This window comes from Channa argus, chromosome 6 (genome assembly GCF_033026475.1).
Source record: "Channa argus isolate prfri chromosome 6, Channa argus male v1.0, whole genome shotgun sequence".
Classification (NCBI taxonomy): Eukaryota; Metazoa; Chordata; class Actinopteri; order Anabantiformes; family Channidae; genus Channa; species Channa argus.
The window spans coordinates 1,530,285-1,557,703 of NC_090202.1; the positions used below are offsets into that span (position 1 = coordinate 1,530,285).

The 27,419-nt window shown below is 41.3% G+C and overlaps 1 protein-coding gene across 5 annotated transcripts in view; it reads left to right on the forward strand.

The window, feature by feature from the left end:
* sgsm2 (small G protein signaling modulator 2) overlaps window positions 1-27,419 on the forward strand; it is an 88,953-nt gene that overhangs the window by 54,312 nt on the left and 7,222 nt on the right. For 3 of the 5 annotated variants that reach the window (XM_067506994.1, XM_067506995.1, XM_067506992.1), the window contains 17 exons: window positions 1,014-1,182; window positions 6,811-6,978; window positions 8,285-8,352; window positions 10,927-11,075; window positions 11,169-11,303; window positions 15,372-15,496; window positions 15,638-15,705; window positions 16,716-16,879; window positions 17,729-17,861; window positions 18,074-18,211; window positions 20,488-20,662; window positions 21,371-21,435; window positions 22,847-22,992; window positions 24,440-24,568; window positions 24,658-24,840; window positions 26,311-26,697; window positions 26,787-26,911. In XM_067506994.1, coding sequence (XP_067363095.1) covers window positions 1,014-1,182; window positions 6,811-6,978; window positions 8,285-8,352; window positions 10,927-11,075; window positions 11,169-11,303; window positions 15,372-15,496; window positions 15,638-15,705; window positions 16,716-16,879; window positions 17,729-17,861; window positions 18,074-18,211; window positions 20,488-20,662; window positions 21,371-21,435; window positions 22,847-22,992; window positions 24,440-24,568; window positions 24,658-24,840; window positions 26,311-26,697; window positions 26,787-26,911 — 2,527 coding nt within the window. The remainder of the gene's footprint in view (window positions 1-1,013; window positions 1,183-6,810; window positions 6,979-8,284; window positions 8,353-10,926; window positions 11,076-11,168; window positions 11,304-15,371; window positions 15,497-15,637; window positions 15,706-16,715; window positions 16,880-17,728; window positions 17,862-18,073; window positions 18,212-20,487; window positions 20,663-21,370; window positions 21,436-22,846; window positions 22,993-24,439; window positions 24,569-24,657; window positions 24,841-26,310; window positions 26,698-26,786; window positions 26,912-27,419) is intronic. The other 2 variants (XM_067506993.1, XM_067506996.1) reach the window with 2 other exon arrangements.

The window sequence follows — 27,419 nt, forward strand, 5'->3', positions numbered from 1 at the left end:
ATTTTTGTGCTCTGATGTATTTACTATTCCAAATTCTCCCAGTTACTGAATCTTTCTGTACTATTATATTTTCGCCCAACATGCGATGCGCTGCTGCATAAAATAAAATTGACGAATTCTTTTAATCGATTAGGTTGACAATGTTGCAACACACCTAGAAAATACCATGTGAGTTATCTTACAAATGCTCTGTTTAAATTCAAAAGTACTTGTTGATTGGGCTTATTAAGCATGCGAAATATTGACAGAACTGAAAGTCTTGGATTTAACTTGGAAGTCACAACTCAAAAACAGCTGTAATTTACTGTACATTGTCCTTTCTGATGTGATGCTTCTATGTTTTGCATAGCATTTTCTTTGGGTTATAAGAGTTGATTTGTGCTCCTTCATTTGTTTAGCAGATTTTTGTCTCCTTTTCTGCTGCTGAAAGCAAAAATCCCCCACAGAAATCAATCAAGTCTCGTCTTTATTAGTAATAAATTGCTCTGGGAGCATTGTGCTTACACCCTGTACCTCCATCCTTTTGAATATTTAAAGGTGTCGTAGACAGCCAGCAATTGTATTTTGCTTCCGAAAACCACATTTGCGGTGGCTGTGTAGTCTCTTATTTAATAAGTGGTCGCCGTCTCTCCCATCAAATAAGAGATACTGAAGAAAGTGTTCACTAATAACATTATCTTTACACACAAGTCCCTTAGCAGGACTGGATGAAAGCCTCCAGGTCGACTGAAGAGTTGCGTCGCAGAAATATGCTGACATTGGTGCAGATACCGATGACAGCTGTAAATTTATAGAATTGTTCTGTTTGCATTTATGCACAAATTTCACCAGTTTCCTTGTTGGCCCATTTGCAAAGCCTTCGCTTCAGAGGACAGGGTTGTATCTTAACAGTGACTAGACCGTGAGACTGACTGATTAATTTGAGGCACATTTTTAAATCTGAGACCAAAGTGCTTTCACTTTACTTGTAGTCTCACAGACCATCTCACTCAAATGTGTGTCTCTTTCTCCAGCTGCTGTTGAGGCCTGCCTGGGCCACCTGCTGAAGAGACGGGCAGCTGGTTTCCTCCGCAGTGACAAGATCGCCGCCCTCTTCACTAAAGTCGGCAAAGTCTATGACATTGCCAGCGAGATTTGTCGCAAGGTGCAAGAACAACTCCAGCAGCAAACTGATCTGACAAGGTTAGTTTGAAGTTTTAATTGATCGTTTTGTGGTTGGAGTGTCGTGACTGGAGACAATGCCTGACACCACAGTGAGAATTTAATTTGTGCATATTAAGTGACTCTTATCTCATCACTCCTCCCTCCATTACAGTCGACTTAGTTACGGTGGATAATAAGACTCATGGTGTATAAGCATAAACTTAAAAAAGGGTAATATCAGCTGTATCAGCCAAGCTGGGCTGTTTTACACCAGTGCTCCTTAAACAATGTAAAACCTTGGAAATGCTTCCTATTCTAACAGTCAAAATGTTATTGAATTAAAAGGCCATTGTGGGCTTTTTTGTGCTCACTTTGGTGAACAGAGAAGCTCCAAAAAGAATGTAATTATATATTTTTGATGTTTTTAGAAAATTGGGTAAAATATTGATCATATTTATCACAGACCCCTGAATCAAATCAAACCAAAAGTGCATCGTCAGGATCCTCAGAACACTGGCTTATAAAATTAATATGAGATTGTATGATGATGAAAATTGTGATTTAACACACCTATAGTACAGCTAGATAAATAATAATTAGGGGTGACTCGAATGGACTAAGTTGAACTGAACAGTCCAAGTCTGTTTGTGTGGCAACTATACTACAGGGAAGCAAACAGCGTCGCCTTATAGCAATTTTTCTATTGTTCTAAATCCAAAATGCTTCCACACATTCATAACTCAGCACAAACTGACCTTTCCTTACATTTTTCTGTTGAGGGTTCACTGTTATTTTATATGCCTCTCCAACCATCTGTTCTTTCCTGGTCCTCAACTTTGACCAGTTGCACATGAACATGTGGTGAGGTCCTTAGATTTGCATTGAAAATTTGATAATACATCCCGGGGGTCTTTATACAAACACACCATTTACACGTCTACTGCTTGACATTTATACTGGTTTTTAAGCTTTTATGTGCAATGATTTATTTAAGCATCAGCTCGCTGTCATTCCATGTTTACCAGGTCGTTTTGTTGATGTAAAACACACAGCTACAGATTCACTCCAACACCTGTAGACACGAGCTCTGGTTAGTTTAGTGTTTACTAAAGCTGAGCAATCTGTGTACACACTGTGACAAACCTCGGGCCCCTGTGTGTGTCTGTGTGTGATAATGAAGGTTGGTGTGTTTACTTGCGTATGTGTTTGCATACAGTATGTATTTGTGCGTGCATGTGTGTACACACGTAGTATGATTAACTGCTTTATCTACAGGCACTTAGGTGCTAGCTGAGCTGTTTGAGAGCCCATTAAGTGTCCATTAGCCTGAGTCACATGGCTACCGCATCTTCTCTAGGGCTGCACAGAGAGCTTTCTAAATGGAGGAGACAAATCTTTGAGCAGCACCAACACACACACACACACACACGTGTAGAAATAATGCACAAACAGTAAAACACAGACAAAATGTATAGTACAATGTCACTGACACGGCTGTACTGCGGGCGTGAGTTTAATCTATTCGGGCGTGCTGGGTGCTCAGCGCTTTGCCTTCATATCAGCTGCCATCTCACACTCATCTGTCACATCTTATTGACCTTTATTTCCCCTGACAGACCACACAGCATTAAAGCCTATTGCTGTGTATGGATCTGCTCTGCACAAATCACTCCCCTCCCCCAGAATCCATACATGCATCCACACACACACTCAGAAAAACATACACTCACACAGGCATATTCTCACCACCCCCCCGTCCCTGTCATCTCACCTTAGGGCTGCATCTCTCATTTACACTGGTTGCCAAGGCAACATAGTTTGCGCCACTGGCAGAGAAAAAGGCAGAGACCACGATGGGGAACAAGACAGAAAGAGGCTACGAGCAAACATCAACAGTGGAATGAAGCGCGTTGAAGTGAATGGTAATTACAGCCGAGGAGGCTAGGAGTGTGTGTGTGTGTGTGTGTGTGTGTTCTGGTAAGGAGGTCATATTTTATTCTGTTTGCCAATGGACAACTGCCATGGCCTCGTCACTTTGTGATGCATTTCTTCTTGACCTCCCTCTTGTGATCATTATTCATTGGAACAACCAGATAAACAGCAGAACGACCACAAAACATGCAAAAAGACCACAAAGAGATGAAACTAAATGACCTCAAAGAAAAGCAAAAATGCCAAAAGAGATGCAGAAATATCACAAATTAAAAAGGTACCAGCAGACACACAAAACTATCCCAGAGATATTAAAACATAAAATGACCACAAAAAGGTGCAGAAACCAGGTGGAAAAGGATCCACAGGGACATAAAAGAGACACAAAAGCCAATACTTACTATAGTGCGTAGGGAGACGAGCTGAGCCTGGAGGGGAGGTCAGGATCTTACGGGGAGGAGTGGACCTTAGCCGTGGTGGATCTCCAATCACTGACGTGGAAAGAACTTCAAGAACCTCTTAGTGACAAAAGGTCCAATAACTTCAAAAATCCCTTTGGTGGCACAAAATTCAATAACTTCAAAATCCCTTTCAGTGAATATACACACTTGGCAACATTGAAGGAGTCCATGGTTCAGTAATCAGTGTTACTCATGGGCACGTAGTCAAACACCAGTCTGAGCTTTACAGGTAGGCAATCACATGGAGTGACCAATACTTGTGCATGGCGTGAATCAAACATGGGCATAGCATGTGATGGCGTGGTTACAGGGGTCCGTGATGAAACCCGATTTCTTACGGGCATTTAGCAATACTCATGATCCTTAGCGTAATTTACATAGTCGGCAACAGAGAGAGTCACATAGAGAGCTGTTACTCACTAACACAGAGCAGCAGGCAGAGTCAAGTCAACAAACGTAGCGTGGTCCGAACCGTGGAACGCAATGAAGCATTTCTCATGAAGGACGGAACGTCGCGGTGATAAAGCAGACAATCTGGCAGCTCGGTGAGGGAACGGAGGAGGTATATAAGCAAAGTGATGAGAGCAGGTGAAACTGATGACCGGTGATTAGTAAAGCGGAAACAATGTGACGGGACCAGGAAACAGGAATCGGCCGCAAAATAAAAGTCCTGAGGATGGAAGTGAAAAGTCGGGATCCTGACATCACAAATTCCTAAGAGGCACCAAACAGACATATTATTTGAGTTGTTTTGTGTGGAGTGTTCATGTCGATGCAGGAGGCCCATTGGCCCATACAGTACAATAGTTCATGCTCTCAACATCTCCAGTCTTCTAAATAGTACTAGAAATCACAGGCACACAATGTGTTTTCATGGGTAAACTTTTGATTTGTCATCATAGCTGTTAAACAGATGTAACACATCATAGAGCGTTATGCAACTGAAATTCCCATTGTGCAAACCAGAGGTCTGAGCAATCACTCTGACATATCTATTTTCAAATTCCTATTTAAATGTCGGCTCAAAATTAAAACTGGTTGTAATGTGTGTATGGACAGGCTGTTTTGTCCTCGTGCTTCAGCACTACAATCATCAAACTATTGCCAAAAATGCCATTTAATGCAATCCGATACACTTATGGGATTGGCCAGTCTCTAAAAAACCAATGAGGTGAGCAAACCTTAGAACCAACTCCACTGCACAAACATATTATCTCAATAATAAGCAGAGAGTAGAATTATCACATTTCTGTGAAAATTATTTCTGAGAAATTATAACCTTTTAAAAGTAGAATTCATGGCGGAGCTGCTGTACTGGATTGTATTAAAGTAAACTGGTGGTCATAATGTTATGCCTGATTGTCTGGATGCTGTTATAGATTTCAGTTCAGCCTATTCCACTATCATCCCCAAACACCTGGATGGAAATTTGGGTCAAATACACCAGGCTGTACAACTGGATATTAGACTTCCTCACAGACGGAGCCCACTCTGTCTTAATTGGATGGACAGCAGGGCCTCTCAGAACTGTGTGCTGAGTACACTGCTGCATGAACACAGCTACCAGTATTGTAAGACAGCACCCACCCCCACCACAGACTGTTCCACCTCCTGCCTTCTGACATACAAGCCAGAACTGCCAGATTCTCTCAGAGCTTCATCCCCCAGGTGTTCAGTTTATTAAACTTCCTTTAACATCTTCCAATGTACACACGCATGCAGTTAGCTACATGTTGACATTTGTTGGCATTTTCAATTTGTAAAGACCAGTGATAGAGGAGGATACAAAATACACTGTAGGAAGAGATGCTTCATTAGTAGACTCTTAAGCTTTTGAGTCAACCATCTATAACTACACTTAGAGGCAATACAGTCACAAATAATTAGAATAAAATTGTTATGATAAAAACAAAATTAATAGTGTACAATTTTCTGAATAACACATAGTAATGTTCAGTGTATTCTCATAAATTTACCAGAAGCTGGTGGACTCACATTTGCAACTACTTCACACTTAGCTGCAAACCATCTTATTGTGCGCTGCAGGTCGCAGCCTAATGAAACCACCAGAACCCTCAGCAGATCTGAGCACATCAAGCTGGACACCGTCACACTCTGTTTGCTGCATTTTGAGATTCTGTCCCTAAAAATCGCAGATTCTAAAGGAAAGTTGAGGAACGTTGCCAACTTTCTTAATCCATCCATTAGCTGTACTCCTTTTACTGTTTAGGGTGGCAGGGGGCCTGGAATTTATCCCCGCTCTCGTTGGGTGGAAGGCAGGCTCTCCTGGACGGGTGTCCAGTCTGTCTTAGGGGCAACATAACCTGCCAAATGACTGGAGTGAATTTATGGTTACAGAAGATAAATATGCTACAAATCACAATGAAGCAACATGTGCCTAAAGTAAAAAGTTAAATAGAAGAGAAGTACAGTATACTGCAACACGCTGCATGGTAGATTTAGTACAGGAAGACCCTGCCTCATTTAAATGCAGTTTTATCTCTGACATCATTCATGTCTCCATCCCCTGGAGCACTTACACACACACACACAGAGAAACACACACACAGACAGACATACACAAACACTTCCTCAAAATGGCAGGGGACTGCAAAAATCGTGACTTAGCCCAAATCCCCATCACACACACACACACAAACACCAGGGGATGCTAACATCGTGACTGTTGTAACCGAGTCCCCCTTAACAGACACAAACACACACATTCATTATCTTGCTGTTAAAGTGGGTGTGTGTGAGTGCTTCTGTCTGATTGCTGTAGAAGTGCTAGAGATCAAACTCCGTCTGGGATGAAAGTGCTTCTCTCGAAGCCTGACATCATGCGTCTGCCTCTGTATTTCTTTTAACATTGAATAGCAGCTTTTGTCTGACTTAAAAACCAAGCAGTGATCAGCTGTTCGAAGTATTGATGAGTTGTAAGGAGCTGCAGTATGGTTTGGTGATGCTGTCAAACACTGCCTCCATATGGTCAAAGAGGCACTTTAGTTTAATATATAATATTCACATTGTTTACTTTGACATCATTTGTTTCTCTTACGATATGTTACTAAATATTGTCAACCAATAATTAACAAGGAATTGCAGTACAGGAACACAAAATGGATGTTTAGGGCAATTTCTAAACAGTGTCGCCTTTACCCAGTTGGCCAACTCATGGCCGTCTTTGGCCTTTTCTGACTTGTGTATTCATGTGTACTGATGAATATTTATAAGATAAACTCTCCTGTATTGACCTGTGCTTTATATCCTGCAGGAGAACTCAGAGCGTGGGACATGAACCTCTGAGGAGACAAGGCTCATCCACCACCAGCCGCCCCCCTCAGCCCCTCTCAGCACAGGCCATAAAACACATATGGGTGCGAACAGCTCTGTTTGAGAAAGTTCTGGACAAGATCGTGCAGTATATTGTGGACAACTCCAGGTGATTTGCTTTTCTACTTTGCACGCTGAATTGTGCGGCAGTGACTCAGCACTCAACTCCAGCCTTTGTTGTAGCTGAATGAATAAGTTTGCCTTGAATTATCTATTTATGTCTTCCATTCTTCTCATGTCTTCACTCTGTGCTTACTTTGTTCTGCACGCTGTCTAGCTAACAACCACTGTAAATGATGCCTCAGTGCTTAAACATCAAGTGCACTGACAATTGACAATGTGAATCACGCTTTTTAAATAGCGAAAAACCCATCGGTGCTGTTTGATGTCGTTTCTGTTGAGAACTAAGCAAATATATTATAGTACATTTGACCTCATCTTTAAACAACTGCTGTGTGGATACAAGTCAGTTCTTTAGAAATACATTACAAAATCGACTAACTCTTGACCAAACTGAAGCCTCTATAAACTTGTAGCCTGTACGAGGAGGCAGTTTTACCTTGTTTCACAGGTAACATTGATGATCCCCTACGACCTGCCAATGCAGTCACATGCACCGCTGTACTGAGTAATAGTGCTTTTCCACTGCATGAATTAGTTCTCAAAGCTTGCTATTGAGACAGTTCTTTCCCAGACGAATAGTAGGTAACCGTGCTGATGCAGGTTACTTCTAAAGATTGCATAAAAGATCTCCTTTTATGATGAATGGTCTGCATTTATATAGCACCTTTCTACCTGTTGGTACTCAAAGCGCTTCACACTGCTTCTTATTCACCCATTCACACACACTAGCTAAGTTGGGGTTCAGTGTCTTGCTCAAGGACACTTCAACATTTCACCGAAGGAGTCGGGGAGTCTGCTACTATGTCAAATAGGTTTTTCATTTATGAGTCTCATTATTGTTTTCTTTGCTTGCATGGTCACTTCTTTTCGAAGGCAACTCCACCACAAACTAAATGTCAACACTCAGTTGGCAGGAAGCTGTAAGACACCTCTGAGCTCTGTCGTACGCTGTTGTCCCCTTTTCTGACTCCTTAAAAGGGCAAAATCTCACACACATTAATAATGGGAATTATAATGAATTAACACTTCACACTTACAAAGCATATTTGTAAAATAATTAATATAGTTATATTTGAAATTGATTGAGTCTGAAGGGAGAATACGTGTCCAGCCACCAGCTCTGTATATCCCCACATTTCCATTTTTGTATAACAGAGAATTGCTTGTTCCTCAGTGATTGCTAAAAGAAATTTTGAGCTATAGAGAAAGAGATCAGATGTTCCTTCTCTTTCACCCACCACAGACTCCTCATTAAATATTCTTCACTGTTCTCTGTGTTTTTCTCACTGCAGTAAATACTATGAGAAGGAAGCTCTGATGCATGATCTGGTCTTCGGGCCCATCTTGGCAGCCTTACTAGGTAAGTATCATACACTGTGCTTGAACTGCCAAAATGTCCCAAATTATATACTGTGTGTGTACACACACACACACACACACACACATCTCTATCACAAAATCCACTACACACCGAAAGAAGTAGTTCTTAGAGTGCACAGTTCTCCTCTCACTTCATAACAGCCATGGGAGCATACGGGAATAGGAAACGCACTGGACTATAAATACAGACGAACAGGTTAAACAGTGAAACAACTGAAAAAACTCACACACTATAACTACTATAAATGAGGCATGTGTGCCATTAGCAAAATCTGGTTAGCAAGCAACAGATAGAAATCTGTACTCGTACTTGATACTTCCAGGTTTTCAAATGTGAAAACACTCAGAAATCTGCTTGCTGCCATTTGTATCCCTTATATCCACTGATAATGCAGTTGGATGTTGTGTAAAGTTGGGATCAGCTGGCAATATCTACTGGTTTTATCTGACTCTTAATGATAATGCACAAAATCACACTTGGCAGTTTTTATTATCACATGTAATAAGACATGCACATTAAATACATCATTGTTTATTGATTTAATGTATAATGTTTCCCTCTGTGCCACAGAGATCCTGTCAGCGATTAAAACCAAAGAGCCATCACTGTAGTTAAGGTTCCTTTATGGTCATGAAGACACATAATGTTGTTCATTTTGAATCAATCCCACACATGCACACCATCCGGCTGCCCTGAATAGTAACCAGAGCATCAAATGTGGATTAATGTGCTTCTGAAACAAATCCCAAGCAAAAAGAAAACAGCCAGTTGTTGTAGGATTTTTTTAAGAGTACTTCAAATGAATCGATATATTTGCAAACTCTTTATAAAATTTGAAACTGTGTAATAGACAGATTGGGGAAGTGAAATATTTTCAGGCTTAATTGTTAATACCAATTACAAATACTGTTTTGTATTACATGCATTGACGATCCAACCACTTTGACTTGCAGAAAAAACACTAGTATTTGCTAGTAGATCAGATTTCTGTTTTTCAACTCAAATCTGTTTTATACATACATTTCTATTGTACTTGCTTTAAAAAGCAAGTGCAATAATTATTTATTTTAAAACTGATTTAAAAATGACTTCACAAACAGAAATGATCTGATATATTAAGATGTATGTTAATATGTTATATATATTCAATTCTATATAACTTTATTTATATAGCGCCACTTCACAACAAAGTCATCTCAAGGCACTTTACAGAATAAAGTCAAGATTATAAAGATTTATAGAGAAAACCCAACAATTCCCCACTAGAGCAAGCGCTAGGCAACAGTGGAGAGGAAACACTCCCTTTAACGGGAGAAACCTCCAGCAGAACCAGGCTCAGGATGGACGACCATCTGCCTCGACCGGTTGGGGTGAGAGGAAAGGGGAGAGAAAAAAGAACAGAGCAACAAAAAGCAACAGCAAAACTTCGGGCAGGTTGGTAGGACCAGTAGCTTCACGCTGAAGGACACACAGCTTCAAAGACGGGGACACCTGCAGAAAGGGACAGAGAGAGGGAGACAGAGAAGGACAAAGACAAGTATGGAAGACAGCACACAGACTTAATGTCATACAGGGGTGACAATTGCGGGGTGAGAGGAGAGGAGAGAGGGTCAGGAGGAGGAAAGGAGCTCAGTGCATCGGGGGGTGGGTCCCCCAGCAGTCTAAGCCTATAGCAGCATAACTATATATATATAACTAAGTATAAGCTTTATCGAAGCTTATACATAAAGAAAGTCGTGAAGTCATTGCTGCTGAGATTCTTCTGAATTTCTGGGACGCCACTTCCTTTCTAACTTTCGTGTTGCCTGTTTGAATTCGTTTTTTGAACTATCAACACTATCAAGTATTTTTCATAGTGAGGCTGCAGAACTAAGATAATCAACTTGTGCAGGAGAAACATTAAGGTGGCTACTTTCCATTGTATTAACATATGGTGAGCAAATGGTGAAAAAATCATTTCTTTAAATTTGTTTACAGCTTTTTCACTTAAGCACCTTGGATTTTTATAGTCCATTATTGTTAAAATAAAAAATGTTATTAGAAAATGGTCAAAATAAATTTTATTATGAGGAAATACTGTTAAATTATCCATTTCAATTCCATACGTAAGGACAAGGTCTAACGTGTGACTAAAACAGTGAGTGGGTTTATTTACATTTTGGGAAAAACCAATTGAATCTAATAATGAATTAAACACAGTGCTCAGACAGTTACTGTCAGCATCTACATGAATGTTAAAGTCACCAGCTATAATGACTTTATCTGTACTAAGCACTAAATCAGATAGAAAATCAGAAAATTCAATCAAAAACTCTGAATAAGGGACTGGAGGACGGTACACAATAAATAGAAACAAATAGAATCAAATGGTTTGATGTTTTCAAATTAACAGACATAAAATACATCAGGGCACTTAGAGAATTTAGTGCCATAAAAAACCCTGGTGAAGTCTCAAATCAAGGCAGAAGTAGTTTAAAACAAAGTAAGTAGTAGCCCTTTAAAAGTGTGTAGTGAATGAGTCTGTACATGTACTGTGCTATGCTTTGTCTTCAGTGGGGCCCTGTGCTCTGGAATACACTAAACTCAAGACATCCGATCATTTTTGGACCGACCCCTCAGCCAATGAACTAGTGCAGCGCCATCGTATTCACGGAGCCCACCGGGGTCAGGACGCCGCAGCTGGCCGTCGGCCTGCTCTGGGGGTGAGTGAGGTGCTGGTGGTTGGTGGTGGGTGATCACTGAGGTGATGTGTTAGATGGGAGAAGTTGCCGAAGCCTAACATCTTTCTTTTCTAGATCCGCAAGAGGCAGTCCAGTGGCAGCATGTCAGAGGACAGGTTTGCTGCATCAGCGAGGGAGTATGTGGAGTCTCTTCACCAAAACTCCAGAACACACCTCCTCTATGGCAAAAACAACGTCCTGGTGCAGCCGGTATGACAGCACATTTTTACTCTGTGGAAATGGATTCAATTAATAATTTTCCCACAATACCCCATATTGACAATGGGAAATAAGTTTGTTTGAAATCATTACAAATTAATTTAAAAAAAATATATAAACATTTTAAAAAATAAAACTAAAAATCACGTGTACATAAGTATTCACAGCCTTTCCCATGTCACTCAAAGTTGAGCTCTGGTGGATCCTGTTTCCACTGATCATCCTTGAGGTTTCTCCAACTTGATTGGAGTCCACCTGTGGGAAATTGTTGATTGGACATGATTTGGAAAAGCATACACCTGACTATATAAGGTCCCAAAGTTAGGCACAGATCTGGGGAAGGGTATAGAAACATTTCTGCAGCATTGAAGGTCCCAATGAGCACAGTGGCCTCCATCATCCGTAAATGGAAGCAGTTTGGAACCACCAGGACTCCTCCTAGAGCGGGTCGGCCGGCCAAACTGAGCGATTGAGAGAGAAGGCCCTTAGTCCGGGAGGTGACCAAGAACCCGATGGTCACTCTGAAAAAGCTCCAGCATTTGTGGAGAGAGGAGAACCTTCCAGAACCACCACCATCTCTAAAGCACAGTTCACCTATCACAGTTAGTGGGACCCAGACAATAAGGCAGGACAGACAAGGCAGTGGAAGGCAATAAATGTAATTTATTGAGGCAATATTGGGGAGGAGAAGTGGCTGGTGTGGCAAGGAGTAGAGGTGAGGACTGCAGAGGGCAGGCAGGAGGTAACAGACTACGATGTGGAGATCTAGGAGGGAAGACAGAAGGTGAGAAAGGTGTCTTGACATAAATACAGAATATTGGGGGAATGGGTGCTTACATTAGAGTGGAGGATAAGTCTGCAGAAGGTGGACGAGAGTGAATGACTGAATGCACATTTAGATGAATACAGGACTCACTAAACACCGATCATTCTAACTGTCCTGTATGAGTCTACTCTATACTTCTTATAATTTATGTTAATATATAATGCAACATATAAAATATATACAGTGTGTTAAGTATTTAATGATATCTTACAACTGTTTAAATGGGGTAAACCTATAGTAAATCACGGAATCTAATCTAGAAACTAAATCTAATTACTGAATCTAGTGTTAATCCATATTTTCTAATAAATAGATTGTTACTCGTGTTACCATGGAGACAGTTTTATATCGGTGTATTTAAATTGCAAATAAGCCTATAATATCTTTACATAATATCATATAATAACAAAGTGAAAACAAGTTTGTTAAAACATTTGATAATTATTTATTAATTAAAAATATAATCTGTCACTGACAAATACGTCAATGGCGGAGAAAGGTAGAGCGGTTGTCCACCAATTTTGGGGTTGTTGGTTCAGTCACCAGCACATGTCGAAGTGTCCTTAAGCAAGACACTGAACCCCAACTTAGTTGCTCCCGGTGAGTGTTGGCCCCCATCGGTGTGTGTGATTGTGAGTGTGAATGGGTGAATAAGAAGCAGTGTAAAGCGCTTTGAGTGGCAATAGGTAAAAAAGTGCTAAATAAGTGCAGAACATTTACCATTTAGGTCAGTAGGCCCTTTGCTGTGGGTCCAAATTGTAATTAGGTGCTTTCATTGTTTTTGAGAGGAGTCCAACTATAGCCAACAGAAATAATTAGACAAAATTTATACTGACCCATGTTTATTTAAAAAACAAGACCAAGTCTAAGAAACTCTCTGTAGACCTTAATGATATCATGTTGTTGTTGTATAAAACCATTTTCTAAGCGCTGAATGTTTCTTACAGCATTAAAATGCTCCCTCGTTTTTACGTTTCCCCTCAAAAAAAAAAAGAGTCCTTACAGTATGTCCCTATGAATGTGGGCCAAATGGGTGCCCTCGTTTGCTGAGAAGTCCTATGTAAAACCATTGTGTCAAAACCTGGGGACCTCTAACACTGTTCACACATGACAATACACTAACATTAGCAATAGTAGACAACAACCTGTCTCGTACTCTGAAAGGATTAGGTAGGATACGAACATGAATATTTGTGACTGTCATTTAACATTAGATATTAGTTTGCTAACTGGCTTATTGACATCGGGTCAAGTGATATTATCAAATGTTTATTCTTCTATTTTTTTGTTGAGAAAATGTAGATAAGAAAAGAAAATATTTAACTCAGGTTACTGTGTGGTTAACAGGACAGATAACAGAGAAATACTTCACACCCCTATACCACACATGAACACACAAAACAAAAGGTTAGGGCCTGAAGGGGAGAAATGAGGTTGGGCAAAATATTTTGTGATTTGATGAGGCAAAAATAAACTCCAAGCTCTCTGTCTGATGAACACCAGACACTGTTTATTGTCTGCTAAATACCATCACTACAGTGAAGCATGATGATGGCAGCATCATGATGTGTGTGTGTGTGTGTGTGTCGGGGGGGTTCTAAGCAGCAGGGACAGGGAGACTTGTCAGACGTGAAGAAAGGATTCCTGGTCCCTGAAGAAAATGTGCTTCAAAGTGCACAAGACCTGAGACTGGGGTGATGGTTCAGCTTTCAGCTGAATAATGGTTTGAAGCAAACAACCAAGTCAACACTTCAGGACAATTTAGTTAAACTTTATTTATATAGTGCCAATTCACAACAAAGGCAGTGTAAGGCAACTTAAAGCACTGTGCCTAATAAAGACTATAAAGACACATAGACAAACCCCAACAATTCACCCTTGAACAAGCCTTAGGCAACAGTGGAGAGGAAAAACTCCTTTTAAAGGAAGAAACCTCCAGCAGAACCAGGCTCAGGGTGGACGACCATCTGCCTTGACCGGTTGGGGTGAGTGGAAAGTGGAGAGAGAAAAGAACAGAGCAACAAAAAGCAACAACAAAACATCGGGCAGGTTGGTTGGACCAGTAGCTGCACGTTGGAAGACACATAGCTCCAAGCTGGGGACACCTGCAGAAAGGGACAGAGAGAGGGAGACAGATAGACAAGTCTCTGACTCGTTCTTCAGTGGTCCAACCAAACCCCAGATTTAGACCCTACAGAACATCTGTGGAGAGATCTGAAGGTAGCAGTTCACAGACACTTTCTGTCAGGAAGAATGAGATAAGCTTATAGAGCCTTAACCAAGACGATTCTGAGCCGTACTTACTGCAAAAATGGATTCCACACAGAACTAAAACATTTAATGATGAATCCTCCATGCACACAAAGGTTAGCTATGGAGTTCCACAAGGCTCTGTGTTAGGACCAATACTTCTTACTTTATATATATGTCTCCTTTAGGCAACATTATTAGAAAACACATAAATTTCCATTGCTATGCTGATGATACCGAGGTGTAACTATCTACTGAACCAAATGAAAAAAATTAGGTAATCAAGCTTCAAGCCTATAAGACATAAAAGACCTGGGTGTCCCACAATTTTTTGCTTCTAAACTCAGACAAAACTGAAGTCATAGTATTTGGGCCCAAACCATTATGTCCAACCATATTGTTACTCTAGATGGCATAAGTCTGGCCTCCAGTACTACTGCAAGGAACCTTATAAACTTTAGCTTGACAGTTACTCAATTGCAGAGGAAATTTGACTAAAGACATTCAGTGATCCCTGGTTAAAGTCTGACTTTATCATAACTGGAGCAGGCTAAAGCTGTGAATGCTTTTCTTAAAAACGCCCAATGCCTTTTGAGATTGATCATGAAGTGCACAACATTCAGACTTGGCTAAAGTTTCCCTAATAAAATACTAAATGTGGAGAACTAACGTACTGATAAAATAGTTTTTCCTCACTACTGAACCGAACAAAGATCAGATTAGTTTTAAAAATTCTTTGGGTTAGAAATCATTTGTCCTTAGATGTGTATACCTTCATGCTGTGAATGCAGATTGACAGGCAGATAAAACACAGAAAAAGTCCCATTATGCCAGACTTACTGCATATCTGTAAGTACTCACACCAGGTTTTAGGACAAAAAAGTTTTGAGTTCTCTCTCTCTTCTGCTCCAGACATGAAAACTTTGCAACTCATGTCTTACACTACTGTATGTCCTGCCTCCTCCGTCTTTCTCCCACTCCAGAAGAAGGACATGGAGGTGTTGCGAGGATACTTGTCACTGCACCAAGCAGGGGATAACCTGACCCTGAAGTGGACACCCAACCAGCTCATCAATGGCACATTGGGAGACTGTGACCTGGAAAAGAGGTAACCAACACACCCCTGTCATGAATGTATATTGTAAAATGTAGTGGGGATTTTTCAAGAAAACGTCTGTCAAATCTGTTTTCCACCACATCTTACTAATCCAAAACACATTTTCTGTTTCATTTTTCTTTATCCTCTTAGTATCTACTGGGACTATGCACTGACTGTTCCACTGCGGCAGATAGTCTGCATCCACTGTCACCAACGCCGTAAGTAAACAGTTCATGCAGATCGTTCCCGTTAAAAATTAGATATTCCCACTGAATTATCCTCCTCATTTTAGGATCGTGGACACTAGATGCCCACATGAACATTGAAACAGGATTTGCCATGCTAGGTTTAGGTGCTTCTCTTCCTTGGGTGTCTTAATGTTGTTCCTCTCTGTAAAGGCTTTTTTCCGATGTAAGGGCAGACGGGAGATTTTATATGATGACATAATGATATTTAATTTGTTTTAGATGGATGTGAATCACCCTGAATTTCCTTAGTGTGTAAAAGGAGAAATAATTTCACTTGATTTGACATCAACTTAGTGGGGAAACACTATGAGGGACTTCCAAACTAAAAAGGCTTTAACGTTAGAAATATTCATTGATGTATGAAACTCAGTCTGCTGAAGCCTCAGACCAGCTTTCTATACACATGTGAGGACATTTGTGCAGTGAACAAAGACTTTTTTCCATTAGTTAAAGAGCTTTAGGAAGTGGTCTTTTTGTGGTCAGAACTAGGACAGATCTAAAAAGGTGTCTATGACTGTGGACGGTGCATTGGCCTGATAAAGTGCAGCATGGTTGTTAATGGACAGAATAACAGTCGACCCTGAACTCAGGGGATAAGCCGAAAGGAAAAACAAAAAAAAAAAGTCATGGTTGACCTGCTTATCCACAGCTCCCCCAGATGACATCCTAACTCCTAATGATGAAAAACTCCTCCGGGTGATGTAATCTGGAGGAGTTTTTCAGATGGAAGCAGAGAAATATTGTATTATGGGGTCAGAGAAGTTTTTATAGTTATTATTGTTGAGTTATAATAAGTCAGAGGCAAGTTTAAAGGCATGTAGATTAATTAAAGCCATATTAGGCAAATGGAAAATTGATAAAGTCACTGTTTTATGTGGTTATGTCACATTTTATACCTGTGACATTCTGTTCTATTTTCTGTTCCTATCTCACTGCTACCAGGCTGTTTGATGAATATGAGTTTTTTCACCATTTTCTAGCTGACTCTGGTGGTACGCTGGTTCTGGTCAGTCAGGATGGCATCCAGCGTCCGCCCCTCCATTTCCCTCCTGGTGGACACCTCCTGGCCTTTCTGTCCTGTCTGGAAACAGGCCTTTCACCACGGGGCCAGCTGGAGCCACCCCTTTGGTCCCAGAAAGGCAAGGTGTGTCCCCCCTGTTAGGGCTGCAGTGTATTCACTTCTAAATGTAACCCTCTGGAGTCGAGGTTTCAACCATTTATCATAACTCTGGTTTTACTTGGCCGATCCAAACTGATAGGGTTTGACATCTGCACTTTCGACACACAAAAAATCAAGCATCTGCAGGACTTTGTCTTCCTGTTATGTTATCTTACAGAGAGGGTGTGATTTGGATGGGATGGTGGGTAGGGTTCCATTAATATGTGTGGTCCGTGTTATTAAACAGGGTATTTAAAGCACTTTTTTCTCATTTTCTTAGTTTTAATCCTAATATGGAGACAGTCATTGGTGGCAGCTCTTAGCTTTCAGTCAGTATGTGAGCACACAGCTGTTCTACACTTCTAGCTCAGAGCCTTCAAGCTATTATTAACTGTTGCATTAGCTGAGATAGTGAACATAATAATGTAAATGATGGGATGGGTGGGTGACAACAGAGCAAACTACATACAATAAAATTAAAAAAGTACAACAATTTGCAAAGTAGACATTTGTTGACACAACTTTATGATCCGCTGATGCTTGTGGTGCTATTAAACGGTTATACTTTCATAGTCTTTCTCAAACTACTGCCAGTGATTAAAACAAGATGGACAAAAACATTGCAAAATGGCCTTTGGCTGCACAGTTTGGTGTTCCTAATAAACTGGCAACTGAGGACAATGTTATGACAGTGTCAGTGACTGTCTGAAGCTCACATTTAGTTTACAGCAAACGTCAGAAAGAAGTGCAGCGCAGCTTTAAAGGGTTATTCTTTACTAACGTTAGTTGGTTTACTGGTAAATGTGTGTGCGTGCGTGTGGTTATGTCTTGCAGGGAAAAGTTTTCCCTAAACTGAGGAAGAGGAGCAGTACTGCCAGACTCATTGACCAGGACAGGAATGGTGAGGAGCAGACAGCTGCTGACTATGTATTTCGCATTGTCTACCCAGGATACCGCTACGATGCCAGTGAGTAACATGTTGTATTCCCACGGCTGCACACATGTATTAAACTCTCTGTCATCTGATTGCTTTTTTCTTATTAATAGTTGAACATGTATCTTCCTATTGTGTGTTTACAGCGTCCAGCTGTAGTGTGCTTTCTTTCTCACGTGTGCTTGCGTTCAGGCCGGCAGGGCAGCACTTTCTAACTGTGTTCTCTGTTGTCCCACTGGTGCAAGCAGTCACCATAAACTACCACCACACCACGGGCAGCCGCGCTCCCTCGCTGGACGATGATGAGGAAGAAGAAGATAGGCTCCATGCTATGATTTCAATGATCTGCTCGCGGAACCTCACAGACCCTAATGTCATGAAAGGTTTTTATCACCTTAACCCCCCACCCCCCAGACCTCACCCGAGCCTCTCCCTGCCTCCTCCCCACCCTTTCCTCCCAACCCTACTTCCACCTGCTCGTGCGCCTGTGTGTGTGTGCTGCCTGAGGCCAAGCCCAACGGTGTGGTGTAGGCTGGGGGTGTCGATTTGTTTTATGCTAATGAGTTACATATATTAGCTATAGAAATGCTAACATTAGCAGCAGAGCATCTACATTACTAACAACTACAGCCAGACGTGTGTATTACACGTGTATATCAAAAAAAGGCTCCTACCATTAAACCCTAATGTCAAATTTAACCTGAGTGCAGCAATAAACGTTTCCCAGTCTCCGTTTGTGCACATGAAACTTAAGCAGCATAAACGACACGTGATGGAAGTGGATTATTTCCTAAAGCTGTAAGAAAATAGGAAGAGGAGCAGCACAAACAAGACGAGAAGTCTTGAAACAACAGCTACAGAATCCCTTGATTTGCGGTCGACTCCAGAGGCACTGTCTCAGCAACTAGTAGCCTGTTCCTGTTCCAACTGCTGGACATTTACTCGACCTCTCTGGCTGTGGTCTGAATATACTCGCTCTCAGAGGAATGAGCACTGGAATTTAGGAGCTTACCGAGCTTAATCGCATAAGATCCTGTCTAGAACATGTGCCTTGACACAGATATCAGCAAATATAAAGTGAATGGCAGAGCCTCTGCTGACACACTCCCCCTACCCCCCTTTCCTGCCTATTATCACTGTCTTGGTCTCTCGTCTTTCCTCCCACTGCACAGCCACATGATTTAACCCACTTGCTTGCCAGGGATCCTTATGCAAACACACACTGTCAGATGAAGCTTGACTGAACACATCTCCTAGCTGGTTTCATCCCAGGTTGAAATGTCCTCATCTAGGTCAAGGCCTTTGTGACTGTTGCAGTGCTCCAACCTCTGAGAGGGTGTAGCTCCTAAATGCCTCAGCACTGTTGGGTTTATGCTGTTGTGGCCAAGATTCATTGATAATTTGCTTTATTTATTAATTTATTTTTGCACTTGTTTAATTTGACTTAATCCTGTTTCCTTCTTTTTGTCCTTTCATTTGTCACTTGCAACATGCTTGACAGTTTTTTGCATGGGAAATATGCACCCGTTTCCTTGTTTTTGAAAGAACGACTCTGTGTTATTTGTGATGGAAAATCCTTTCTCACAGTCTGCTCCTCTGTTTCGTTTCTCTTCTTCTCTTTTCTGACTTCCTCGGTTGTTTTCTCCTGTGTTTGTGCAGTTTGCTGCGATGCTGTTCACTGTAATTCTTCACTAACTCCGCCACCCTTCCCCCCCCCCTGCCTTTGCCCCCTCCTCCACTCCTCTCATTACGGTCCTGTGGGGTTCCGCAGTAGTAGAGACGTGGAGTCCTTATGTGAGCGGGGTTGCATATCTGAGCCCAAAAGCAGTTGTCGATGATATATTAGTCCTAAAGTAAAAGAGGAGGGAGGCCAAATGTTGGTCTCGCTCCAGCATTATTTCTGTTTGCCTTTTTGTTTAAATTGTTTTTTTTTGTTTGTTTGTTTGTTTTTTTTTTTTGGGGGGGGGGGCGGTTGTTGAACAACCCAAGCACAGCTTCATATTTATGACAGGTCATCAGCTCCAACCTGAAGAATTAAGGTGAAGAGCATTTATTTAATGTTTCAGTTTTGATTTTGATTTTTTTCCCTCCCCTCTGTGCCTTTTTACTCCATTTGTTATTTGGGTTGTTTGTGAGATAATTTCTTTTGGTGTCTCTTGTCTTGTTCTGGCTTTTTGCATCCTGCATGGCCTGAGCTTCAGCCTTGCCACTGCCTCTCCTCCTCTTCCAGCTCCTTCACTTCCTCTCTTCCTCCTCTACCACTTCCTCCTCTCTCCTGTTTGTCTGGAGCTGTCTCCTCTGCCTCCCCCTCTGAATCAAGTGATCCAGCATGGCTTCCCTGCATCCTCTCTGCCTGTCTCTTCCTCAGCACCGTTACGGCTTCCTCATCTGTCCCCACCACTTTTGGTTTGCTCTCTTGCACTTGTTTTTCCAGCTCTCACATGTAACATGAGAGTGCATTTTTCCATCCATCTATTCACATCTTGATCTCATATATAACAAAGAACAATACATGCAAAGGTGTATTAATGGTTGAGCTGAGGGACCTCTGTCATAATATGTAAGGTATAAAAAGCAGCAGAGTGGAACACAGGAAAACAGCAGTGTCACAGCACTCACACCTCTCTCTTTCTTCTCATTTTCGCTCTCTATGGTTTAGACCACGGGGAAATGATGGAGATGCAGGGTTTTGGAGGAAGCCCGTCGTCTTGGCAACAGGCTGAAGTAACCACTCAGGAGTCCCTGTGTCAGTCATGCTCCACAGCTGGTAGCAACCTGTCATTCGATTACCCAGCTGGCTGTACCTGCATCCATGACCCTTCAGACATTCACACGTATGCACTCAAAAATCATAATTGTTGAATCATGTTTACACACATTAGAAGCAATGACTGAATCTAGTTGAGACAATGGCTACAGTGACCTGCCAGGTCTTCTGTTTGTAAGTGATATAAATCCAACTGCAGTTTCAATGCGTTTGTGGTCCTGACCTGTTTCACATAAGGAGACTTAACTGAAACATGGACCACATGCGTAAAATAGCAAAAATGAGGGAGATGCAGGGTCTTGGAGGAACGTGTCCAACAAATGTGTCCACTCAGCACTGTTGTCCTCTGTGTTTTTTATTGAACTGTGAGATGCAGGCACTGACTGATGTTGACACGCAGTTTGTTCATGCACACAGCTGATCTGACCGTTGCGATAGAGATCACATTGTCAGAGTCTGGATGTGAGTTACCTGTAAAAAAAAACTTGACTTCATGTGTCAATCATCTAGGTGAGTTGGGACAAAAAATGATCAGGTTTCGGCCAGTTTATTTGTAATGGGAATGAAGCCTGTGTGACTGTTGCAGCAATTTGAAAACAATAAGTGCTCACATACTGAGAACAAGCTGGAACCTAAAAACTGATAGAATTCACTCTTTTTCTCTGTCTGTCCATTAGGAATAGAGGAAGAGCCATTGTTGTGCCTGGTTTATTAAATACTCTTTGATCCAGCTTTTGCAGTAACTTGGTGATAATACGTGACTTTTCCCCACCAGTGTTCCTCTGAAGATGCTCTGCCAGAACATGAAGAGGCAAATAGTCTCCAGAGCTTTTTATGGATGTAAGTACATCATTGTTCCCACTGCACACTCCTCACAAATATATGTCTTGCTATGTTCTTAATTCAAAGATTGTGTAGTTTTGTGTAGCATATTAACCAAAAAAACACTGGTGGAATGATTTCTTCTGGCCAATATTGACATGATATCATTACGCATTTGCTGCAAATTTGTCAGTTCCACATCCAGGATGCAAAGCTTCAGTTTTATCCCATCCTGAAGGTCCTCGCTTGGATTGAGATCTGACTATGGAGTCCATTTGAGTACATTGTGAATGTTTCAGAGGACTTTAGCTTTAGCTTTAGACATGGTGTGTCCTCCTGGTGGAGTTAGCCATCAGATGATGGGTACACTGTGGTCATAAAGGGATGGACATGGTCAGCAACAATGCTCAGGTAGACTGTGGTATTTAAACAATGCTCACTTGTTCACAGGTTCGATCAATGCTAGATTCTGACACTACCATCCAAATGTCAAAGCAGAAATCGAGACTCATCCGACCAGGAAACATGTTTTTCAGATTTTTCTAAGCTGACAGCAGTGGCCCAAGTACTGTTGTCTTTCTGTCAGCTCCGACTAGTTTCCAACCACTGACCTCTGTCATCAACAAGGAGAGAATTGCTGCTCATTATATATTTCCTATTCTTTAAGCCATTCTCCAACCAAGAGTAGGTTGTGCGTGAAATCCAAGTAGATCAGCAGTTTCTGAAATACTTGGACCAGTCTATTTGGCACCAACAACTATGTCACGTTCAAAGTCACTTAAATCATATTTCTTCCCAATTTTGATGCTGTGTTTGACACTCAGCACTTTATTGTTGCCATGTTATTGGCTGATTAGATATTTGCGTTAACAAGCAGTTGCTGTAATCGTGTACCTATTAAAGTGGCTGGTGAGTGTATTTTCCTTTAGACAACAGCAACATGATGTGTTTGCTTATTCCAACAGCAACTTGTAAAGACGCTCAAACGGCAGAAACGAGTTGAGTGCACAATTTAAAAGCAATTTAAAAGTCATTTAAAAAGTAATGGATTGCTCTATGCAGCCAAAGCTGCTGCAAGATAAAGTCATAAGTTTGTCAACTGTAATGAAATATTCATCTGAATAGATGAATCATGTAATAAAAAGCGTAATAAATTGCTGAGTAGTTATTTTTTGTCACTGCCTCAGTGGACATTATTGTAATATAAAGAGTTAACTCTGTAATTGAGTTTGATATAACAATATAAAAATGAAATGCAGTTGTAAATTATTTTTGTCAAATTTTATTTTTGTTCTGCTGAATATTGTGCTCCCCTGACAAATTCGGATTCTGTATCTCCACAATGTACAGTAATTCTACTCCTAACTGGTATTGGCTTTGCTGCTGCTTGGTCTCAACTGTGTTTGTGTCTGTCTCATCTGTTCACCAGGGCTGGCCTACTGTCGACACCTGTCCACTGTGCGGACTCATCTGTCAGCTCTGGTCAACCACAACATCGTCCCTCCAGACAGACCCTGTGAGGCGTCCGGAGGCCTCAGCAAAGAGGTGTGGAGCAAGTACCAGAAAGACTGTAAGGTGGGTCAGACAGTACAGGAATCATGACAACAAAAGTCTTAATCACCTTCCCACCGCTCACTGAGACACAAAATCAAAAGTCATCATTTAGTTATTGCTATTGATCGTCCTGCTGTGTGGGGGCATTTTATTAAATGAGATAAATAGATTAAGAAGCCTAAAAGATTTGACCATTTCATGAAAAATATTAGTTCATTTTGAATTTGATGGCAGCAACACATTTCAAAAAAGTTGAAACAGGGTGATGTTGACCATTGTGTATCCTCCCCTCTTTATTTAACAACTGTCTATAAACGTCTGGGAAGTGAGGAGACCAGTTACTGGAGTTTTAGGAGAGGAATGTTGTCCCAGTCTTGTCTGATGCAGGATTCTAGCTGCTCAACAGTCCTGGGCCTTTGTCGCCGGATTTCTTGTTTCCTATTGGTGAAAGGTCTGGACTGCAGGCAGTTCAGTTCAGCAGCCGGACTCTTCTCCTGCGAAGCCATGGTGTTGTGATTGATGCAGTATGTGGTTAAGCATTGTCTTGCTGAAATATGCAAGGCCTCCCCTGAAAGAGACATTGTCTGGATGGGAGCATATGTTGCTCTAAAACCTCTGACCATCATCTACTCCTGCTTGATTAGGAAGTTTTGCAGGGTCTTCTTTATTGTAAGTGATTAATAATGACAGATACCTAAATGGCTGTGTGGAGCATAGCAGAGCAGGGAGAGGAGCAGAGTGGATGGATTTTGAGTCTTATGTTAGCATTAGCTACGTAAAGTAGTTTCAGCCTAAATAGGAGCAAAGGACAATTAGCAGTGTTTCCACCCTTACAAATTATAATTTATTTGGCATCAATATTACTGAAACTTAAGGTGTAAGCAGCACACAGTATTTAAGTTAGTAAGTGTAAAGTTGTTAAACTCCCGTATATACTATTGGTGAGGTTAATGTGTAGCAGTATGACTTATTGTGTAACATTTGTCTGTGTGTGTGTGTGTGTGTTGAATCATAACGTGCACAGTCAATCCATTATATTATATATTCCACCTACTGCTCAGTATGTCTTTATAACATTATACAGGAACTGAGCTACAGTAACCCCATTGTTTCTATATTATTCTGTCCACTTCTCCTATATTTGATAGTAAATCCTCTTTTGATGTGTTTTATATTAATATGAAGTCAGAGACCTCTCCACTCTCTCCTTCATTCTGATGAAAATGTAACGACAGAGTGATTTATCTTAAAGCAGCCACTGTAATCATTCATCACCTCCAACAGAGTTACTAATCATTACTAATTCACATTCTATTCATATCCATGTTCTTTATCTTCTGAGTACAAATGTCCTCCTCAGGATGGATCATATTCACTAACAACAGGCTTCCTCTTCCTGTCACTTCTCTTCCCCTGGCTGGTTTTCATTTCTGTTATTGCTTCTCTGTCTATGTGTGTGTGTTTGTAGAACTATAAGGAGCTGGAGCTGCTGAGGCTGGTTTATTATGGTGGAGTGCAGCATGAAATCAGGAAGGAAGTCTGGCCTTTCTTGCTGGGACACTATAAGTTTGGAATGGGCAAAAAGGACATGAGTCAGGTACGACACAGTCACACACATGTATCACATTGGGAATTTGTATGAGCGGTAATGTTGATGATCTTTCATTCTTCTGGTTTCCTGTGCAGATTGATGCAAAGATCAGTGAGCGTTACCAGCAGGTGATGCGGGAGTGGAAGGCCTGTGAGGTGATCGTCAAGCAGAGGGAGAAGGAGATGCATTCGGCCATCTTCGCCAAGCTCTCCTCAGGCAGCAGCATTGACAGCCACGTCCTGAGGCTTGTGCACAGAGACTCCACGCTCAGCAACGAGGTGAAGACACAATGGGACATTCAGCATCCAACATTGTGCAAGATACTTATTATAAGGAAATGTGTATAAAGATAGACCACAAAGTCTAGTCACTATTATGCAGGTACTTTGATATTAAATATACAATACTACCTATAAAACAAATTATGATAGCTTTACTTTTTACTTTCCAATAGCTGTTTCATAGTTCTATACTATTCAATTCATATTCAACTTTATTTATATAGCACCAATTCACAACAAAGTCATCTCAAGGCAGTTTACAGAATAAAGTCAAGACCATACAGATATGTAGAGAAATCCCAACAATTCCCCCTGGAGCAACACCTAGGCAGCCATGGAGAGAAAAAAACTCCCTTTAACGCAAGAAACCTCCAGCAGAACCAGGATCAGGGTGGGTGGTCACCTGCCTCGACCGGTTGGGGTGAGTTGAAAGTGGAGAGAGAAAAGAACAGAGCAATAAAAAGCAACAACGGAACATTGGGCAGGTTGGTAGAACCAGTAGCTGCACACTGGAAGACACGCAGCTTCAAAGCCGGGGGACAATATTTGCAATGCTCCTGTGTTTACTCCCAGCTAACTAAAAGTATCTGCCACATGATGAAATGCAAATGAAAATGTTTTTTCTCCGAACATGAAGTTTAGTCCTGGAGCGGCACAATCTCCAAAATAACACTAATAGACTGTCTGCATATTTGTGCAGACATATAGTTTAAGCTCTTAATGTTACTTATCACCTATACCAGGACTGCACCAGTAGGTTATAGTCTATCTTCTGCATGGATAGATTACTGAACGGGCCTGCTACAGGCTCAATGGACCATCAAGGAGTCTATGGGCCAGAACCTCTGAAGTTAATATTAGTTCCACAGAGCTCTGTTAAATCGCACAAAATAACCATCAAAAGATGCAAAAATCCAAAACCAGAAGTAATTAGCAATAAAGTAATCTCTGCTACATACAATGAGCTTGGATTGTGGAAATGTTGATACTGAACATCACCACAGTGATGTACTAAGTAAAAAAAACAAAAAAGTAAATATGGTAAATGTTCTGAACTTATATAGCTTTTCTACCTATTGTCACTCAAAGCACTTTACACTGCTTCTTATTCACCCATTCACACTCACAATCACACACACACTCACACACTGATGGGGGAGCTGCTATGCAACTAAGTTGGGGTTCAGTGTCTTGCTCAAGGACACTTAGACATGTGACTGGAGGAGCCGGGGATTGAACCACCAACTGCAGGATTACCTCCTGCGCCACAGTCGCCCCTGACCTCTTTAACTTTATTCACTTTGTGGGTGAAATATGATCATTTTATATGAATCTTGTTTCCTTCCAGGTGTAAAATTCTACCTAATATTCTAACATGAAGTTCTGTTGCTATTTGATATAATTACAGTTTATAACTGACAGATCAAAATGGATCTTTAACTTTAGTGCCATAACCTGCATCTTTAGGTGTTTATGTCGGTGGATGAGCCAGATGCAGGGAGCCAGGAGACCCCCAGTGGAGAGGACAGCACTCCCACCATGACCACCCTGATGCCCCCTGCTGCCCTTCCACCAGAGGAGCGACCTATGGTGGAGTTTGACTCCCCCGACTCAGGTCTCCCTTCCTCCAGGAACTACTCAGTGACCTCTGCTCACTCCCAGATACTGTCAAGTATAGACGATGGGCAGAGCACAGAGGAGGAAGGGGGAGTGGGGGAGGAGGGGAGGACTTCGAGTGTGCTGGGGGGGCATCAGGACTCACTGACTGAGGACAGACTGTGTAGTCAGCTGGACAAACTGGTGATCAATGGAGCAGCTACTGAGGGGCTGTCACCATCACTCTCCTCTTATACGGTAAACACAGTCTGTTCACCTGAGTGACGTAACACATCTAAATACGAAAAAAAAGAAAGTCGATTGATAGCAACTTTCCCTTTGTACAGATGGAACTGCTGGACACAGTGGCTCTGAACCTCCACAGAATAGACAAGGATGTGCAACGCTGCGACCGCAACTATTATTACTTTACCACAACCAACCTAGAGAAACTACGCAACATCATGTGCAGGTGTGTGGAAGAACTCAGATCCTTTGTTTAAAGCTGTTCACCACCTGCTCAATTGTGCAAAACAAACCTGAGCTCAAAGTGAATGTTGGATTCATCTGCGTCCACCATGTTTCCAGAATCAACAACTCCACGTTGAGAAAACCAACTGCAAAGGTTGTAACATCTTAGAGTTGTGTTGCCACTGCCCTCAGGTGGCCACAGCCACTCAGTGCTGCTTGAGGAAAAAAGGAATGACATGAAAATCCAAATAAAAACCCTGCATTTCAAATCTCAGAGAATCAAGTATTTTTTGGGAAACTATAAGATAGATTTATTTGAATTACACTGTTAATACTTGTATATAACATATATAACATATATATAAAACAGCAGTTTTATCTAACACTGTATATTAAATCGAAATTCTTTTATGTTTCCATATACACTAGTATTTTAAATTGTATTTGTATTGCAGTAAAATGTGTAAAATCTGAAGAAGGTGTGAGTAAAGCAACATACTGCTGCCTGA